The 18,132-nt window shown below is 41.1% G+C and overlaps 2 protein-coding genes across 2 annotated transcripts; both read right to left on the minus strand.

The window, feature by feature from the left end:
* Nucleotides 1–66: 66 nt before the first annotated feature.
* Nucleotides 67–12,590, minus strand: tnni3k (TNNI3 interacting kinase). The gene is made up of 25 exons (XM_031756514.2): nt 12,516–12,590; nt 12,178–12,286; nt 11,917–12,002; nt 10,148–10,245; nt 9,766–9,876; nt 9,594–9,692; nt 9,359–9,497; nt 9,028–9,172; nt 8,842–8,946; nt 8,655–8,749; nt 8,416–8,565; nt 8,254–8,337; nt 8,112–8,168; nt 7,481–7,573; nt 7,344–7,401; nt 7,054–7,248; nt 6,224–6,328; nt 6,085–6,137; nt 4,844–4,896; nt 4,206–4,338; nt 3,760–3,869; nt 2,539–2,598; nt 2,279–2,448; nt 1,163–1,242; nt 67–393 (listed from the first exon to the last, which is right to left on the minus strand). The coding sequence occupies exons 1-25, from the start codon at nt 12,553–12,555 to the stop codon at nt 314–316; spliced, it is 2,508 nt and encodes an 835-aa protein (XP_031612374.1). The 5' UTR covers nt 12,556–12,590; the 3' UTR covers nt 67–313.
* A 600-nt stretch (nt 12,591–13,190) lies between these two features.
* On the minus strand, nt 13,191–18,115 carry fpgt (fucose-1-phosphate guanylyltransferase). Its single transcript, XM_031756517.2, has 4 exons — nt 17,980–18,115; nt 17,724–17,891; nt 15,550–15,642; nt 13,191–15,180 (listed from the first exon to the last, which is right to left on the minus strand). Exons 1-4 carry the CDS (start codon nt 18,050–18,052, stop codon nt 13,772–13,774), a joined length of 1,743 nt encoding a protein of 580 aa, XP_031612377.1. The 5' UTR covers nt 18,053–18,115; the 3' UTR covers nt 13,191–13,771.
* Nucleotides 18,116–18,132: the final 17 nt, after the last annotated feature.

The following is an 18,132-nucleotide window of genomic DNA, read 5'->3' on the forward strand; positions in this document are numbered from 1 at the left end:
GACAAAAATAAAATACAAAGTTGTCTGTATTTTTTTTTTTGACAAAAAAATTTCTTTACATTTAGATTTATCGTCAAGAACAAGAATAAAGAGAAAACTTTGTTTTACAAAGTTTTTAAAAAACAGTGTAACTAAGTTACAGTTCACAAACAGATCATGCATAGACTGTATGTTATAACCCAATAACGGGTAACCTCAATTATCATCATATGCAGTTTCTAAAGATTTATTTATCACATAAAAAATGTCACAAAATACACAACTATCTGTATTAATAAGATGATAATAACAGAGTTTGGAGCTCGGGGAGGGTTCAGTTACTTTCCTCAAAGCTGCCGCTGCTGCTGAGGGAAGAACAGAATCTCATGGTGCTCATGGGATCAGACACATACCCTGAGGATGAGAACAACAAGGATTTTTTTTTATGTGGTGGTTAAGAAGGACAAATAACAGATCGAGGGCTGATGGGCCACTTCATTAGATACACCTTGCTAGAATTCTTCTTTTTTGCCATCAAAACTGTCTTAATTCTTCAGGCCATAGATTCAACAAGCTGAATCAAGGAAACAGTTTCATACTTGTATACCAATGATGTGACTCTCTCTATTGTTATAGGCTCTTTGCTGCAATAAGTGATTATCTGCGTTCCTGTTGCCTTCCTATCAGTCACGCCATTCTCCTCTGACCCCTGGCACCAACACAGCATTTTACCCCTAAAACTGCCACTCACTGGGTCTTTTCTTTTTTTCAGGTCATTCTCTATAAACCCTTGAGATGGTTGTGTGGGAAAATCCCAGTAAATCGGCAGCTTTGAAAATAATTAGGCAGTCTGGTACCAACAAACCATGCCACAGTCAAAATCACTTCAGTCACCTTTCTTCATCATTCTAATGATCAGTTTGAACTTTAACATGTCTACATGCCTAAATGTATTTGCTTGGTTGATTAGAGGTTTGCATTGCATCAACAGGTGTACCTAATGCAGTGGCCAGTGACTGTATACCAAACCAGCCGCTTTAAAAAACGGGTTAAAAATTGGGCCACATTCAAGTTCAGAATGATGACAAGCAATAATACAAAAGTTTTGAAATGCAAGAGATCTACTTAAGGAGTAATTTCTGTAATCATACAGTGTTACTGACTCTGTCTTATGCACACAAACCATTTCGATCGATGGGAGAGAACTGCATGCTCCTTCTTAGTTCCTCCAGTGAAAGCCCTCCAGATGCTCTGCGCCGCTCACTGAAAATTAAAATGAACATCCTCAGCATTTGTTCATTAATCTACTGGAAAACAATACTTTGGAATATATACTGCTGCATTTACAGGGAGAAAGACAGATGAGATGAAGCCAGCTCCAAGCAAAGAAACTCAATATGTAATGTCAGACTCGACAGCTGCCTGCTTTCGCTTTCTCTACAGGAGTACTGTATACAAAATTTATGACAGGTATAAATGTGCAACCCCAGATCATAATAAGGAGACATAATAATAGGAAAAGGTTATTTAGGTTGGGGAATTTGACTTCATTGTTCCGATTTCTGAAGTTTTGTACAATATATTTATGATCTGTGAAACATGAAACTAAATGTGGCTGAAAGTTGCAGCGGGGTTTTTTTGTAGGACGATAATCACAAAGAGGGCTTTGTCTAATTTCAGTACTCCACCATATCAAGCACACTTCTTGTTATTGGGGTCATATTGACTGTTACCAGGCTCTCACTCTTCTCGTGCACACATACAAACGGTGCACAAGTTCAAAGACAAGTGTCTAACAGCGGCCTTCCTTCACAGTCAGAATGACAGGAATGTTTTATTACATTTGCTTTCCTTTGTTTCCTGTTTGGTATCCGAGCAACTCTAGTCCCCACTGAATGGAGTTGCTCAATTTGCCTGCTTGTTATCAGTTGAAAGTGTTTACAGGTTTTGCTTATACATCACATGTTCTTGTCGAACAAGCCCAGGCATGTTTGAGACTTTGAGACACTCACATATACATTGTTGTATATTTTCATCTCAAAACTGGCCTTTTCTAAATATTGGTTTGGCTCCAGACCACTTTCTTTATGGCCTTGGCAGGGACGTGCTCTCAAAGGAGCAATCAGAAACTTAGAAGGCTGGCAAACTAAAGAAAAACCGTCCATCTTAGCTAGAAAGAAATGTTAAAGAATTAAGATATTAACCACAGTGGGCTTTGGCCAGCAGTAGAGGACCAAATGAGTGCGAGTGTGGTTACTGTGCAGTAAATTATTCCCACCTGTTTAAGGACTTGTCTTACCTCTGGGTCCAGAAAGCATAGGCACGAGTGTTGAGAGCATACTCGAGTTCAAAACGAGAGCGCAGGGCAGCCACGTGGCTCCGGCCGGGTCCTCCTCGCCCGAGCAGACAGTCAGACGAGGAGGAGGGAGAGAGGGAGCCGCTACTGTTGCTGGAAGCTGGAGACATCAGCTGTGATACATAATAGAGAAAATGTAATTATTACAACATGCATGTCATGCACAACAGACGGCATTTAATTATATGTGGCAGATTATGTACCTCAACATTGCAGAGGCATTCCTCCAGGCTGGAAACCACTTCAGAGAATTCAGGCCTGTCCTAAAATTTCAAAAGAAAAAAGAAAGGAAACTATATTTATTTTAGCATTTTTATAAACACTCAGAAATGCATCAGGCATATCCCAAAAGTGTATTCTCTCCAAAACTGGCGTGTATATTCTGCTTATTTTAGTCCACCCACACACGAGGCAAAGGTGACCTGTGCTTTTAAAAGCAGCCCTCAGATCTCTCGCCTCACTGTAAAAGAACAAACACTGCCACCCTGCAAAGCTGTTCAATTATACATCACATCCAGAGAGAGCGGTCTGTCTGCATGTCAATGACTGAAACCAAGACCAAAAAAAAATGTAGGGTAACATTTAGGAAACACTTAAAGATATATAAAAATGGAATACACGTTTTTAAAAACCTTTTCCTTACATTTTGTGTTCAAAAGGTTTTACAGCAATCAATTTATTATTGCCTTTAGGAAATTTAAATTTTTTTTTTTACATATGTATGTGGTGATTTTATGCCGCTTTCAAAAGCAACAGTTTGCACTTTCAACAAGTTTAAATTACACAGATGTCACGGCCGTTCATCTGGAAATCTATACAGTACAGCATGTCCCAGTTTGAAAACCACGTGAGAACCAGTGCTGCACAGGTGAGGCACCAGGAGAGAAGCCTGCACGTAAGATCCTGTGGCAGCCTGCTCTTGTTAAATAAAATGCTTTCATGACGTTGTAGTGGGACAAGCGGATCACAAAGGTCCCACTAGTTAGCAAACAGGAAGTCGATGTACCGCTGAGAGGAAAATGTGCCCGCATGATCAGACGTGTGATAACATTAATGAAGCAGAGAGGGGGAAAAAGAAGAAGAATCCCAGCTAGTTATAAACACCACAGCACAGAGGGAAGATCATCAATGTCCTGAGTACTCCTAAATGTGAACAGCGATGCAATAATCTGTCATCTGGGGATCAGCTTCTCTCATTCATTACTGCTGCTTGTGCACTGAAGGAGCAGCTGACTCAGCATCCTGCGACTCTCAGAGCCTTATTATGTTTATATAGTAATGGCTGATATAATATGGATGACATCATAGTATTTTATATTGTAATACAATAAAGCTCTTAATAGTTGAGTATATCCTGACGAGCTGTAATTTAAGAACAAGTTGTTATTCGAGTAATTACTTTTCAGCACAATCAGGCCGTTTACCTCTGGGCAGGAGTTCCAGCCCCTCATCAGAAGTGCAGAGATGGGTTTGGGAATGGAGTAACCAACAGGAGGCCGGATGTGATGATAGGCCATGTCTGCTGCTGCAGCAGCTAAGGACAAAACAAATATTTTAAATTCAGCTGTAAAAAGTGTCATCTGAACTGCTTTTGTGATCTATTTTACTTTTCTTGTGGTGTTTAGTATTTGTTTCTAGTGCAAGTAGAATGTATGCATGCTTTGTTTACTGCTAATTATCTGACATTTCTGCACTGAGGTGATGAGCTAGCTCATGCCTTTGCATTTACTGAATATTTTCTTGAAAAGTCTGAAAACTCTAAAATACCATGTGGACAGTCTTTTGGCTAATGTATGAATCAGGCACTAATTTTGCAATGCAAGATGTCACTGATTTAATTTCTGTTGGAACTCATTTGATGAAAAATGACCAGGCTTCAGGTGAGCAAAGGGAATTTCTCCTGTCAGCAGCTCCCACAGACAGAGGGCGTAGCTGAACATGTCTGCCTTCACTGAGTAGCGAGTACACTGGGTGAACACCTCGGGAGCCATCCAGCGCAGGTTCTGCCAAAACACATGTGGAGATAAAGGTAGTTGAAAGCTCAAGAGGTGAGGACGGACATGTATTCTTAAAATTTGGTCTACTTTAATGGCAGCACACACGTATGCAAACAAAATGAAGCCCAATTAAAAACATAAACGCTGCGTCCCAGCAAGGGCAAGTAGATCATCATAACAGGCAGCTCCCTGGAGATGAAACACACTTAACACCAAACTGCAGGCCAAGCACTGTGTAGTATTGAGTCAGCACATTCATACAAATTCTGCATGAAGGCACTTTTCTTTTTTAGCTGGCAGATAATTGATGGCAGGTGCCAGAGAAAGCACTCACTCTGAGTCCAATAAAACAACAGCATATACTTTTTATTTTTAAATTTTGAAAGTCACACAGTCTTTCACGGCTGCTGCAGATGGTGTCAGAGTTATTTGGCTAAAGAGGGGAGAAAACTCATTCCATGAGAATTTGCACCTGTCATCAAGTAAATGTGAAAGAGCAAACAGCACTGACCCCCGGCTGCTTGGTCATGTTGTCCTCTTCAACAGACTGTAGAAATCTGGATTCTGCAGAGAGAGGCAACGACAATTATAACATCACACAATTTACAGGCTGAAAAATGAAAAGTAACAGCAGCACAAGTGCACAAGTGTTCCTAGTTTAGCAAACGTACTCACTAACATAAATGAAACACTGACAAGAATTAGATAACTATTGAAGCTACTCGTCATGACAGACCAAGTCAGGCTAAGTGTGCTGAACAACCTTTCTGATGAACTGGTTAAAAATGTATATGCTTGACTGGAGCTCTGGGCCATCAAACCTCGGTTCAGTGGATGGCTATCTGATCTGATTGGAAGAACTGCATAAAGTGTCAGCACTGGAACAGCCTGGAACCAAATCTTTTATTGTTTGTAGGACTTTATTTTTTTAATTTTGATTTTGATTTAAATGAGTGCTAGCCCTTCATTTTTTTTCAAGGCTAAACTTACTAATTTTAACTACTGCTGCAAATAAAAGCGAGAAATTAGCCATCAAGCGTCTGCTAGATTTTTAGATGAGTTTTTAAAAAATCCCTAATGCAGTCTCGCAAGACAACTTTTATCTAAACCGTCTATTTTTTTAAGAAGGTTTGCTGAGTCTTCCAACACGGTTTCAAGAGTATGGAAGCAACGCCAGGAGCCCATTAACCCAGCAGGAGGACCAGCATCTGCTTTGTGTAAAGATAAGCAGGAGGAGCACTCCCAGAGCTCTACAAAATAGCCTCAACCAGGTTGCTCATATGCATGTTTCTAATCAAAGTGTTGGACATCGACTCTATTAGCATGAAGCAACTTCCTTTAGTGGGATCTGTGCTGAACCCCATCACCGTGTAGCTCGACTGGTATTTTCCAGAAAATAAACCAACTCGCAGGTCCACCAATGGCGCCTGTTCACTTCAGAAATATGCAAGAGCAGCCTAGTGGAGGTCATGTTTGCAGAGCTCTGGCAGTGCTCTTCCTGTTTCTTCTTGCACAAAGGAGTAGCTACCGGTCCTGCTGATGGGTCAATGCTATTTTACAACCCCGTCCAGCTCTCCTCATGTTTTTTTGCGACTGAAAACCAAGTCCGGAAGGTAGACCTTTCAAATTAGCTTATGATTGGAAAAGTTCTTACAGCTACAGTTATTTTATTTGTTGCTAATAACATTTGTAACATTTTAGTTGGACAAATAGAAAAGAATAAAAAAAACACGAGAGTATCTATGGCCTCACCTCCGAAATCAGCCACCACTGCGTGTCCATCCTCATATAGCAGAATATTGTGACTGGAAGGAAGACATGTATTATTTGCAGTGACAACAGTTATTCTCCAATTCCATTCCAGCATATACGTTTTCACGGTGGCACCTACCTGTTGAGGTCCCTGTGGATAATAGGCTGTGTGAGGTTGTGCAGGTACTCCATGCCCTTGGCCACATCAATGGCAATGATGAGCTTGGACTGCAGGTCGATAAGCCTGTCCATTGACACATCATTAAAGCAGCAACCACTTAGTACTAGATCAATGACCCCTGCCAATCACACACAGCTCTTTACACAGATCAATAGGACAGTCTATAAAGACATCACCTGGCCACACAGTTAGCAGAACACTTCATCTGGATCAATGATGATTCAGGCTGAGGGGAAGAGATTGGTGAGGGGACACTTCCAAGGATGATAATGAGACCCGAAAAAGTCAACTGCGCCGTACACACCCCTCAAAGGCACTGAGTAACTACCTAAAGTAGTCTGACCTCTTTTTATAACCTGCTTATAAGGACGTATACCCTGATTATTACATACTTCACTGCACCAGAGTTCTACTAAGTTATTTAGGATTCCTTTTTTTAATTTGGAAGTAGATTACTAGAAGTAGATAGTAGAACGTATGTAACATCTATAATGCTGAGTTTGTATGTAATGGCAAAGATGACTCCGTAATGGTGCATGAAGAAGGGGAGAGCTCTAACTGAACTGTTTGGGTTTGTATGTGCATACTTTATATATTTATGTTGTTTTGGCACAAATCTATTTACTCAGTCAGAATGTTGGGAGACAAAAAGTAAAACCCCATATTGAGATTCTTAAATTATGGTAGATGCTATCCAAGTTAGAGTTAAGTAGTAGTTTATGGTTAAGGTTTCAGATAAATTGCTAAGACATGATAATTCCCAAAATAACTCACAAAAACTTCCTCACCTCTTCTGCTCATGCAGCAGGGAGAACAATGAGCCTCCAGACACATACTGGGTAACGATGGCAAACTGACTGGGGTCGTCCAGACATGCTCCCACAAACTGGATGATACAGGGATGATTGAGGCAACAGAGGATGGAAACCTCTCTGCAGAACATATCTACATCTGACTTCGAACAGTACGTGTTCGCTCGATAACTACAGAAGACATTAAAGATTCAAGGGCCAATTAGTTCTTTGCACCTTCTAAGAGATGAATGCAAAAGCATATCGTCAGCTGTGTGAGTAAATACCGCTTTATGGCCACAATTTTATTTCTACATTTGCCTTTGTAGACTCTTCCGAAGGAGCCTGTGTGGGACACACATAATAATATCAGATCTGTAAGCACACTAGATGGAGGGGGGAAAACAACAGGAAATGGACTCACCCGATCCAATAATTTCATTAAACTCCAGCTCAGACAGCTGTAGGTGGAAGTGAGATGGAAGACTGGCCCTGAGCACAAGAACTTCTGCTTTCTCTGAAAAGAAAATTCAAATAATCATTAACCCTACAAGGCATGTACAGTCACAATGTTGCTTATGTTAAATGCCTGCAAATTTTCCTGTTGAACCTGCAATAGACACACTTAACAGGTTTTTTATTTTGGTGTGGTATTTTAAAGCATGGCAAAGGTTTAAATCAAATAACATTCTTATAATGGTCACAGGATAGATGGCACATACTGTATAGCAATTAAAATACATTTAAATCAGTTAATTTTGGCTTGAGCAAAACATTTGACACCTTTACATTTTTATATCATTCCCTGAAATTTAGCTTTCCACTTTCAAACTTTGATATTTACACAGTTTCAAGCTGTGTTTTATCAAATTCATATCAATTTATTATGCTGGAGATGCATCTGTAGTTTACACCACCCCCAGTTTCACAGCAAAAGACACCAAGTGTTATTATCAGCAGCTAAACCCCTTCGTTTGGCAACAGACATGGCGTGCACTGCCTCGTGAGCTGTCAGCGATGTTGGAAATCAGCTGTGCTTCACTCCACCTCAGTACCTTTAGTCATGCTTTTGATCTTTCCTAGAGGAGACGGAACAGAGACGTAGGAGCCATCTGGAAGAGATGCATATTCAGACACATTAACAGGAGATTATGTGGGGATTTTAATCCAGATAATATATTTCAAGTGGTGACTAACCCCCTCCTGGCTGAGAGTACTCATTGCAAGGAGAGTCATCTGGACGTTTGTAGTGTTTTAATAAGGTGACTATGGCATCGTGACCTGGAAAAAACAGTAAGTGAGCAGTAACATTTATTTCAGCTTTCCAAGCTTGCCGAGCTCATAATAGTCTAAGCAGACCTTTTTCATAAGCCCACATGAGGCATGTTTGTTCGTCTTTCTCTCCACTGGACCTGCTGGGGTCGCAGGCAACGAGGTTCATGTCTGCACCACTGTCCAACAAGAATTGCACCAGGCGGATATGGCCATGGAAACAGGCACTGTGCAGAGCTAAACAACACCACAGGACACACAGATAATAATGAAACTCTAAGTGCACTGTAAGAAATTAATAAATCAATTGGTAAACGAGGTGTCACCTGTGTGTCCATCTCTGCCCTGATAGTTGATGCTCATGGCATTCTGGCTCAACAAGAATTTGACCATCTCTAGATCTTTCCCGTAGGTGCATGCACTGTGACATGAGATATGAATTTAACATCACCTCAGAGCAATACGTTAACTGTGAAATGTGTTTTTGCACACTATAAATAAAGCTAAAAATACCTGTGAAGTGCTGTTTCACTGAATATATTCTCCTTTGAAAGGCTGTCTGTACCAGAGTACTGTATTAACTCCTTCACGGCTGTGAATTTGCCATTGTAGCAGGCCCTGATGAAACATAGCATTCATTGCAATTCATGTCATGTACCAAAAACTCAGAGAAGACCTCTAACACTGCAGATGATTTACAAGTGTAACGGCGTATCCCCGTAGATGTTCACAGAGTGAGGCTGTACATCAAAGCTGCCCTGCAGAAGAAAGCGGACAACTTCATGGTGACCAAAACGAGCACAGAAGTGGAGGGGGACATGATCTTCATTGTCTTGGGCATTTACTGGTGGGGAGAATACAAATGTTAGAGGAAATTCAAATTTAGAATTCAAGTAGCTTCTCTGTGGCTTCTGAAGAAGGGGAAAAGCTTAAATGCTTTTGTATCAATATATCAACCATCAAGTTTCTTTTACAGAACATCAACCCATGTAAATTTTGATCAGAGCCCTCTCAAGGTCTCGGGTCTTACCGTTAGTTTTGCTTCCCTCACTCATCAGCAGTTTGACAATACCAAGAAAGCCCTTGGCAGCAGCCAGATGCAGCGGGCGATCACCCACCTCACCACTTGCATTCACATCTGCCCCAAACTTCAGCAGCAGCTTCGTCACCTACAAAACAGGAGAGGACCAGAAGAAACCCAGAGTACAAATACAGGTGTCTACAAAGATGCCGTCCCCACATAAAGTTTAACATGAGGAGTTTACCTGCTCGTGGCCATTGTAGGAAGCAATGTGCAGTGGGGTAAAAAAGACAGCATCCTGAACGTTAACATAGGCTCCATGCTGTAGAAGTATGTCTGCAGCCTGGAGGTGGAAATAGACACAGTTCAAGGTACGAAATCAACACGGTCCATAACGGCTGATAATTTTCTCTCACCTCATGATGCCCAGCCAGTGTGGCAACATGAAGGGCTGTGAGAGCACCATATCCCAACTGCTGCACATCTGACCCACCGTGGAGAAGCGCAGTCACCAGCTCAGCATTATCCTGCAGCATGCAAATAAAACATTAATACTGCATAGTCACAGATCCTGCAGGGGTAAATATAAGCATAAGTCATTTTTAATCTGCAGTATTGTCACAATTAAGAAATAAAAACATGAAGCTATGTCCATAGTACCTTTGTGTGTACTTGCACTCCACCATGTGGTAAAAAGTTAGAAAGCTATCAACCAGATAACATACAGTATAACAAAAGCAAAACACAGACACGGGTTCAACCTTGAAATTTACGTTACTGCCCTTTACTTCTCTGCACCTTGTAAGCAGCCAGGTGGAGAGCAGTGAATCCATTCCTGGTCAGTCTTGAAGGACGCAGGCCTTTGAGTATCAGGGTGCGCATATGGGCCTTGTTCCCTGGACACAAATACGTCACATTATGCACCAGTGAAATATCTCAACTCAACAAAACATTATATTTACTGCAAATGAAATAACAGGGTGGACTGGAATGAAAAACTAGAGAAACCACAGTTCTAGCCTTTAGTTGTATTTCTGTATTTATCGTTTATATTTAACCTTTATGTACAGTGATATGATAAAGTATTTGCCCCCATCTTCATTTCTTAGTTCTCTGCATATATGTTTCAGATCATTAAACTTAATTTAATATTAGACACAGTTAACTCAAGTGAATACAAATTCAAATACAATTTCACTCGCCACACCCAGACTGGATTACTGCCAGACCTGTTGAATCAGGGAATCACTTAAATAGAACCTGTTTGAAAAACCTCTGAAAGAGCAGCACAGTATGCTATGATCTAAAGAAAGGGTTACAAAGTCATTTCTAAGGCTTTGGGACTCCAGCAAACCACAGCGAGAGCCATTATCCACAAATGAAGAATATTCAGCAATAAGAGAATGGGCAAAAATGCCATCCATGGGAAAGTTCCAAGGAGAAAACAACTGCTGACCAAATGAACACAGAAGCTCATCTCATATCCCAATATTTTGTGGACTGACTAGAAAAAGCAAGACTTTTTGGAAGGTTTGAGTCTCCTTACATGTGCTGTAAAACTAACACAGCATTTCATAAAGAGAACATCATACCAACAGTCAAGCATGGTGGTGGTAGTGTTATGGTCTGGGGTTGCTTTCCTGCTTCAGGACATGGACGACTTGCTGTAATTGATGGAACCATGAATGCTGCTCTACCATAAAATCCCAAAGGAGAATATCCAGCCCTGAAGCTCAAGTGCACCTGGGTTATGCAGTAGATTAATGATCTGAAACACACCAGCAAACCCACCTCTGAAAGGTTTAGAAGCAGTCTAGTCAAAGGCTGGACAGATTGAGATGCTTTGGCATAACCTCAAACACGCTGTTCACGCTTAAACCCTCCAGTGACTCAATTAAAACAATTCTGGAAAAAAGAGTGGACTAAAATTCCTCCACATTGTTGTGAAAGACTCAGTGGCAGTTATAACGAACACTTGACTGCAGTTCTGTAAAAAACAGTTAATAGATTTAGGGCAGTTACTTTTTCACGTACAGCAAGGTAGATTTTGGTGGCTTCTTCTTCCACTTTATAAATGGAATCTTCATTTAAAAATTGTGCTTTTTATGTATTCAGGTAATCTTTGTCTAATATTTATTTTTGTTTGATGATATCGACCCCTCCCTGAGCCTGGTTCTGTTGGAGGGTTCTCCATGTTAAATAGGAGATTCCCCATCTCACTGTAGCCACATGCTAGCTCATAGTGGGTCTTCTGATTGTTGAATTTTCTCTCTCTTAGTGCAGGGTCTTTACCTTACAGTACAAAGGGATTTGAGGCGACTCTTTGGTGCAATATGAATAAAACTGAATTAATTGAATCTGAAACTTGTGTGACAAGTATGCAAATAAAAAAAGAAATCAGGAAGGGGGCAAATACTTTTTCACAGCACTGTACATTCATTTCAATTCTGTTTAGCTCTGTGCTGCTTACACCACAGACAATAATGTCCGTCAGGCTGCAGTAATCCTTCCCTCCACTGTCACATTTTGTTGAGGAGTTATTAATAGACTCTAGTAGTCATGCATACCTCCACACACGCAGCAGAGATGCAGCAGCGACAGCCCCTTCTCTGTTCGGTAGCTCACATTCACCTTCTGAAAAGCTTCATCGGAGCTGAGCCACAGAAAAATCAACATCACCTGCTTGTCAACGATATAAAACCACTGACAGAGAATTATTCAAACTAGGTGGAATTCCAACAGAGGAACAGTGCACGTCAGCTTAAATGTAGTTCGTATAGTGACTCATACAGATTGGATTGCTCACAGAAATATAAAGCGTTTGTCACCTGAAAGCGAGCTTAAGATCCACCAGCTCGCTGTCTTTCAGCTGGAAGTCGTCTTCCAACTTCTCAATGATCACAGAGTATGACTCGCCAACTTTCTTCTTCCATTCATCTTTATAACACCATCATCAAGGTGGAACATTAATAACAATGTAATATTTTATCTTACATTTCTAATTATCTGGGCATATATTCAACAATCTACCCAGTATACACGAGTACATAACCTTTTGCAGCTTCAGTGTCTGTTAAGTTTAACCTATCCTCTTGGGCGTCCCTCCTTCAAATGCAAACCTCATTATCAGTCATGTGTATACATGTGGAAAACAAAAAGTCATTACCTGTACATGTCTGAGATGGTCTTGATTTGTAATTTCCCATTGAGGGGGTCCTTCTCGTTTTATCTGTGCTGTAGAGTTTGGTGAACTAGAGTAAGACGGGAACACAATCTCTCCCTCGACCACAATTGCACAGGTCCAGATCAAAGGGGATCATAGCCATGAGCTAAAAATAAACACTACTGAGTGGAATGCCTAACAACTATGACAACTGATCTCGCTCCCCTCTGTGTGTATATATGTACAGTATAAAACAAAGCAGGTGATCGGTGTCCTACAGCGTCCCACTGTCCCTTTGAGTGGCACAGCTCCCGGCCCCTCACGAATCTGAACATGATTTAAAAGTTTGAAATGATTTTTGGGGGGTTTTATTTTTATATATTTCTGTAGCTCCTCTTCACTGATGGAGGAAAAACTGAGGTAAACAGAAGCAATGCTGCTGGACTCTGCAGTCTGTGGAAAAAAACTCAAATAAACAAAGAGAGAAAAAAATCCAAAGTATGCAGATTTCTCACCCACAGAACCATCTCTGTGATTTACAGAGAATGGTCTGAAAATGAGAAACTATCCAGTCAGCTGCAGTTCTCTGGGTGAAAATGCCTCTTTGATGCCAGAGGTCAGAAGAGAATAATCAGACACCTTTGAACTGAGAGAAAAGCAACAGCACCCTTTCAGGTTTGTTTTTGTCCTTTATTTCACATTTTTCTCATTTTCTCAAGTTTTACAGATGGCTGAAGTTTGCCTTTGGTTTTACTCTCCTGATCGTGTCCTTCTAACCCTTTTCCTAATAAAGACAACCTTCCCTGTACCTTTAATGAACCTGGGTATATATCAATAAAGATGTGGTTTGACGCCCATTAGAAGACATTCTGTGTTTTTCCCAAGGGTAGATGCATGGGTAGAGATGACCTTCACGAACTTCTGATGCAAACAGTTATTTTGTTCTATAGGCAAGCCTGAAATCTGACAGAAATTTTTCAGTTCAGAAAAGAGCTTCAAGGATCGTTCCTGGTAGGCTGTCAAGGGGTAAAGGTTCAAGCAATATTGGTATTGTCCAGAGGGGGAAGAAAAAAAAAAGTAAAGTGTTACCAAATTAAATTGGATGAAACCCTCATCATGTTTATAAAAAGCATGCATTGCAGATTGGTTAAAAAAAACAAACAACAAAAACAAAACAATTAACCATTGAATCATCATCCAAACTCATACAGACATAATAAACTTTACATATGAACTAAACATGCATAAACATTGTCATTTTAGCTGCTCAATCTCTCCTTTATGATGTCATCATACAGTCCCTTCCTGAGCTCCAACATCTCCTCCAGGTTCTTAGATTGCAAACACTCCTGCATCGACATTAGCTTTGCGTCTTTGGGTAGTGGACTTGTTGAACCACTCTGGATGGCGTGCAGCATGTTGAGAGATGTTAAGAAAGAGCTTTGCTGGTCAGAGCAAACTGGAAACAAACAAGCGTTCCACAAATTAAAGCTGGATGCATCACCAGAGAACCTCAGGACTTCCTTCTCCATCCCCCAAATGGACAGACACTTTTCCAGGGTGAACCCAAAAAGCTTTAGCTCTTCCATATATGCAGGAGTGCCCACAGTGTACTTGAGATTGTCATTAATCCCAAAGAAGACAGTAACAAAGCTGGTTTGGCCGTGGTGGCTCACACAAAGGGAGTGCATGAAGGCTTCACCAGGTACCGACAGGCCTGGACTGACCCAGCAGCCGCTGATGATGGAGCCTTTACCCACAGACACTCCTGCTCCCAGTCTGGAGTACTCCACCACTGACCCAGCACCCACAGAGCAACTCGGATTGAGGACACTGTACATAATGCAGCAGCCAGAGGAGCCCTCAGGGTTTTCATTCATGGGCACACTGAAGGCGGACGACAGGAGACCCAGCTCATCCCTCAGAGCTGTGTGCTCAGTGAGGTGAAAGAGGTATTCTGAGGTGGTTCCAATGTGATAAAACTTGGAGCTGTTGAGAAGAATGACATTCAGGGGAGTCCCTTTGAGAAGATGGAAGATCTTCTGGCGGATTTCCACCAGACTGCTCTCCTCTTTGGTGACATTAGCAGTGTTGTTGGTGTATTCTATTGTGGCCTTAGGGCCCAGTGCTTGAAGAAAGTCCCCGTATGCATCTATCTCACAGCTCAATGGCCCTAACTCTGTCAGCACATTAAGAAGAGACTTTGCAGTATCAAAGTCCACATAATAGGTACTGTCTGTGTAGACAAATTCAGAATCAGTAAACGATCCACTCTGCTGCTTACACACAGCTCCACTTCCTCGCATCTTATCAACGCTTGGCTTGTGCAGGAAGTGCAGGCAGGAAGCAGTCTCCATTTCTGAGTATGAAGATTTTTCACGTGGATCCAACACAAAAACGCCGTGGGTGGTTCCTACTGAGAGCGGGGAGGGGTGGGCCAAAGCTGTGAAGCCAGGTTTATCAAACTTAACACTCTCCTCCTCTGCTATACTGTAGAGCTCTATGTCATCTGCACAGGTCACTAAAACACCAGGCTTCATTTGTGATGGGAAATCCACATACATGGCTAGTTTGAGCTCCAGCATCTGAAAGATGGGGTCACCCAAAGGCACGGCCATGAAGATCTTTCCCAGAGCGCTGGCACTGGGCAAACGCTGACTGAACCCCCCTGGAAGAAGGAGGCGATTTAAAGGTGAGACTCAATTAAATAAAGTAAGTTGCATTTTGTAAAATACGTGAGCATTACTCTAATTTACAGTGGAATAATCAGACCAAACACTTTCATTTGAAGACCCATATAATCATAAATATGGGTGGAAATGCATAACAGATATTTTATTAGGTGGCTTGGGAACATTGCCATTCTGTGTTTTAGATTTTGTGTAGAAGTGAAATATGCTGACAGTTACTGCAACTCATACTGGAGTAAACAAGTAGAACCCTACTGAAAATTTAAAGTGAGAAGCTAAAAGAAGCCAAAGAAGAAGAAGGAGGAGGAGATCATTTTTCACATTTAAGATGGAAAAATAACAAATACCTGCATGAATCAGGATTACTCTCAGTTTGCCCAGAGACTTTCCATAGATGTCATTTAGTTGCTGCAGTGCGTACAGAGTGGAGCCTCCATTCCCTTGAAAAGACAAGGAGTAATAATAACAACAATAATAATAATAACTAAAGCTGCACGCAGTAATAAGAGGGCCCTTGTACCCTAGCGCACTTCCAAGCATCCTGCCTTTGAGCCAAGCTGCGTTCAAGCTGAGCTAAAGCTCTGGTCTGCCGTGACTGAGCAGTGCCACATGGTCATGTGGATGCTAATTGGGTGTTGTGTCATTTAGCTCCTGAACACTTATGCCCACTAGGTCGTGATGTAGAACAGCGGTCCCCAACCCCTGGGCCATGGACCGGTCCGTGAGTCGTTTGGCACCGTGCCGCGAGAGTTGAGGCTCGGGTGTGAAATTTATGGTTTTCAGGGTTTTTAGTGTTATTTTTTTTTTTTATCGTTTTTATCGTTAACTCTGTTTCCCGTGTGTTATGAATAAATCTCTGTTTTTGGTACCGGTACTGGTTTTATTTTGTTGCATTTATCAGCGACACCTTAAAGGCCGGTCCGTGAAAATATTGTTGGACATAAACCGGTCCGTGGCGCAAAAAAGGTTGGGGACCACTGATGATGAATACCCACTAGGTATATGTCATGCTAACATCATGCACTGAGCCACCAATTAAAATTTCTGGTACATGGGATGATGATTATCACCTACTGCTGATTTCCAGGTGCCACTGGGAGGCCCCATAAGTGTGACCCAATATTGGCACATATGTGTCTCCAGACTCTAGATTGGACAATGTACATTTGAAATATACCATGTTGTGTTCTGAAAAGCTTCACAATTTGTCCTCAACGAGAAATTATGTTTATTCAATCAAATTGCTAGGAGGCATTCTTTAAAGTACAAGGCCTAAACATGAAAAATAATGCTGAAAAGTTTGCACCTTAAACTCAAAATGGCTGATTTCTTGTTGGTTTCGGGTTTGACTCCAAGAGACTTTGCTGAACATCTTGGAACATCAAATGATGTTGCCAAATTTCAGACATGTAGGTGAAATGTAGTGTTGGGGCTGATTCTTAAATGATTTTTGTAGATGGGGCTATGAAAGTTTTCAATGATCAGAGCCATAAAACCATAAAGCCTTCATCACATCAGAGGTGTGTTCCCACTTTCATGACTTTTTAGGCTTTCCAAGCCACCCATCAACTGCTTCCTGTTTCACAGAGAATCACCATTTCACTGGGGTATGTCACTTAAAAAGTTGGAGTTACAGCAATTTCATGCTTCAAAGCAAAATTATCATAGTGCCAGGGTCATGGCCTTGGACGACAATTCCCACTCCCATTCCCACAAGGTGGTGCTTTGACTAGTGTTGGGTTCAGGAGGGACCCTTATCACACTTGAGATGTTTGGGCCAGATTGGACAATCTATCTGTGAATGATAGCAAATTAAAATGTCAATGTAGGCCATCGAAATTCACCATGGCACCAAAGACACAGCATTCGAAGAAAACTCCAAAGTTTTGGAATTTTGATTCGCCGATGTCTGTTGTTTAGACTGAGCAAACATGAAATTTATCCATTAAACTCCATAGGAGGAGTTTGAAAAAGTATAAATCTTGGAAATGGTAAAATCACCACCAAAATTTAATCTTTAATTCAAAATAGCTGTCTTCCTGTTGGGTGGGTCAAGGTGGACCATAGACTTTTTTTGTACATCTTGATGTGTGTGCCAAGTTTCATTAATGTATCTCAAACTGTAGAGTTCCCAGTCAGAATTTGACTCTGGGACGCCCCCTCAACTCGAATTTCCCACTCGGAAAGTCTGCCAGCAATCCCGAGTTAACAATCCAAGATGGCGGCAGTGAACGTAAACAGTTGTAAAACTGTAAAATGTTTAATCTGTACTGTCACTGATGTGTATATGTGACATCCTATTTACAAGGCTCTATCCATGCAGTAAAAAAGGTGATGTATTTCGTTAACTACTACGACTACGACAACTACTACTACTGATAATACTACTACTACTACTGATAATAACAATAATAATAATAATAATAATAATAATAATAATAATAATGATGATGATGATGATGATGATGATGATGATGATGACGACGACGACGACGACGACGATAAGGTAGTACTAGCTCACCTATTTTCGGTCCAGGAGGATCTGAGAAGACTTTGTAGTGAACTCCAACAGGAAGCTCCTTTCTGTCAACTTTCTCGCTGATTTGCAGCTCATACGATTTTGTCTGACTCCCGTCCACAGCAGTCACAACCACTACATCCCAAAACTCACCAGGCTGCACCTCTCGACCTTCAGGTAAATCAGAAAAAAGAACATTCATAGCTACTTTGACTAAACTTCAAGGCACATGAGTCAGATCATTGAAATTTAAACTCACCACGCAGAGAGTTAAATTTCCTGAGTTTTTGTCTTGTAGCAGTTTGAAGCCTCCTTGTACAGTCGTGGCTCATACTTTCGTTTATGATACAAATGAAATATAGAAACTAGAATGAAGTATTTCTCATATATATACCACCACGAATGACAGTCT

This window comes from Oreochromis aureus, linkage group 23, assembly GCF_013358895.1.
Source record: "Oreochromis aureus strain Israel breed Guangdong linkage group 23, ZZ_aureus, whole genome shotgun sequence".
NCBI classification, from domain to species: Eukaryota; Metazoa; Chordata; class Actinopteri; order Cichliformes; family Cichlidae; genus Oreochromis; species Oreochromis aureus.

Bases quoted from the DNA above. Each gene is read 5' to 3' on its own strand.
- fpgt (XM_031756517.2), bottom strand. From the start codon at position 18,052: ATGAGCCACGACTGTACAAGGAGGCTTCAAACTGCTACAAGACAAAAA. The intron at 17,892-17,979 runs GTGAGTTTAAAT...ATTTACCTGAAG, and splicing joins GAAATTTAACTCTCTGCGTG to GTCGAGAGGTGCAGCCTGGT. The intron at 15,643-17,723 runs GTGAGCTAGTAC...TGTCTTTTCAAG, and splicing joins TCCTCCTGGACCGAAAATAG to GGAATGGAGGCTCCACTCTG.
- tnni3k (XM_031756514.2), bottom strand. From the start codon at position 12,555: ATGGGAAATTACAAATCAAGACCATCTCAGACATGTACAG. The intron at 12,287-12,515 runs GTAATGACTTTT...GGTGTTATAAAG, and splicing joins ACCATCTCAGACATGTACAG to ATGAATGGAAGAAGAAAGTT. The intron at 9,498-9,593 runs GTAAACTCCTCA...CCTGTTTTGTAG, and splicing joins CCTACAATGGCCACGAGCAG to GTGACGAAGCTGCTGCTGAA.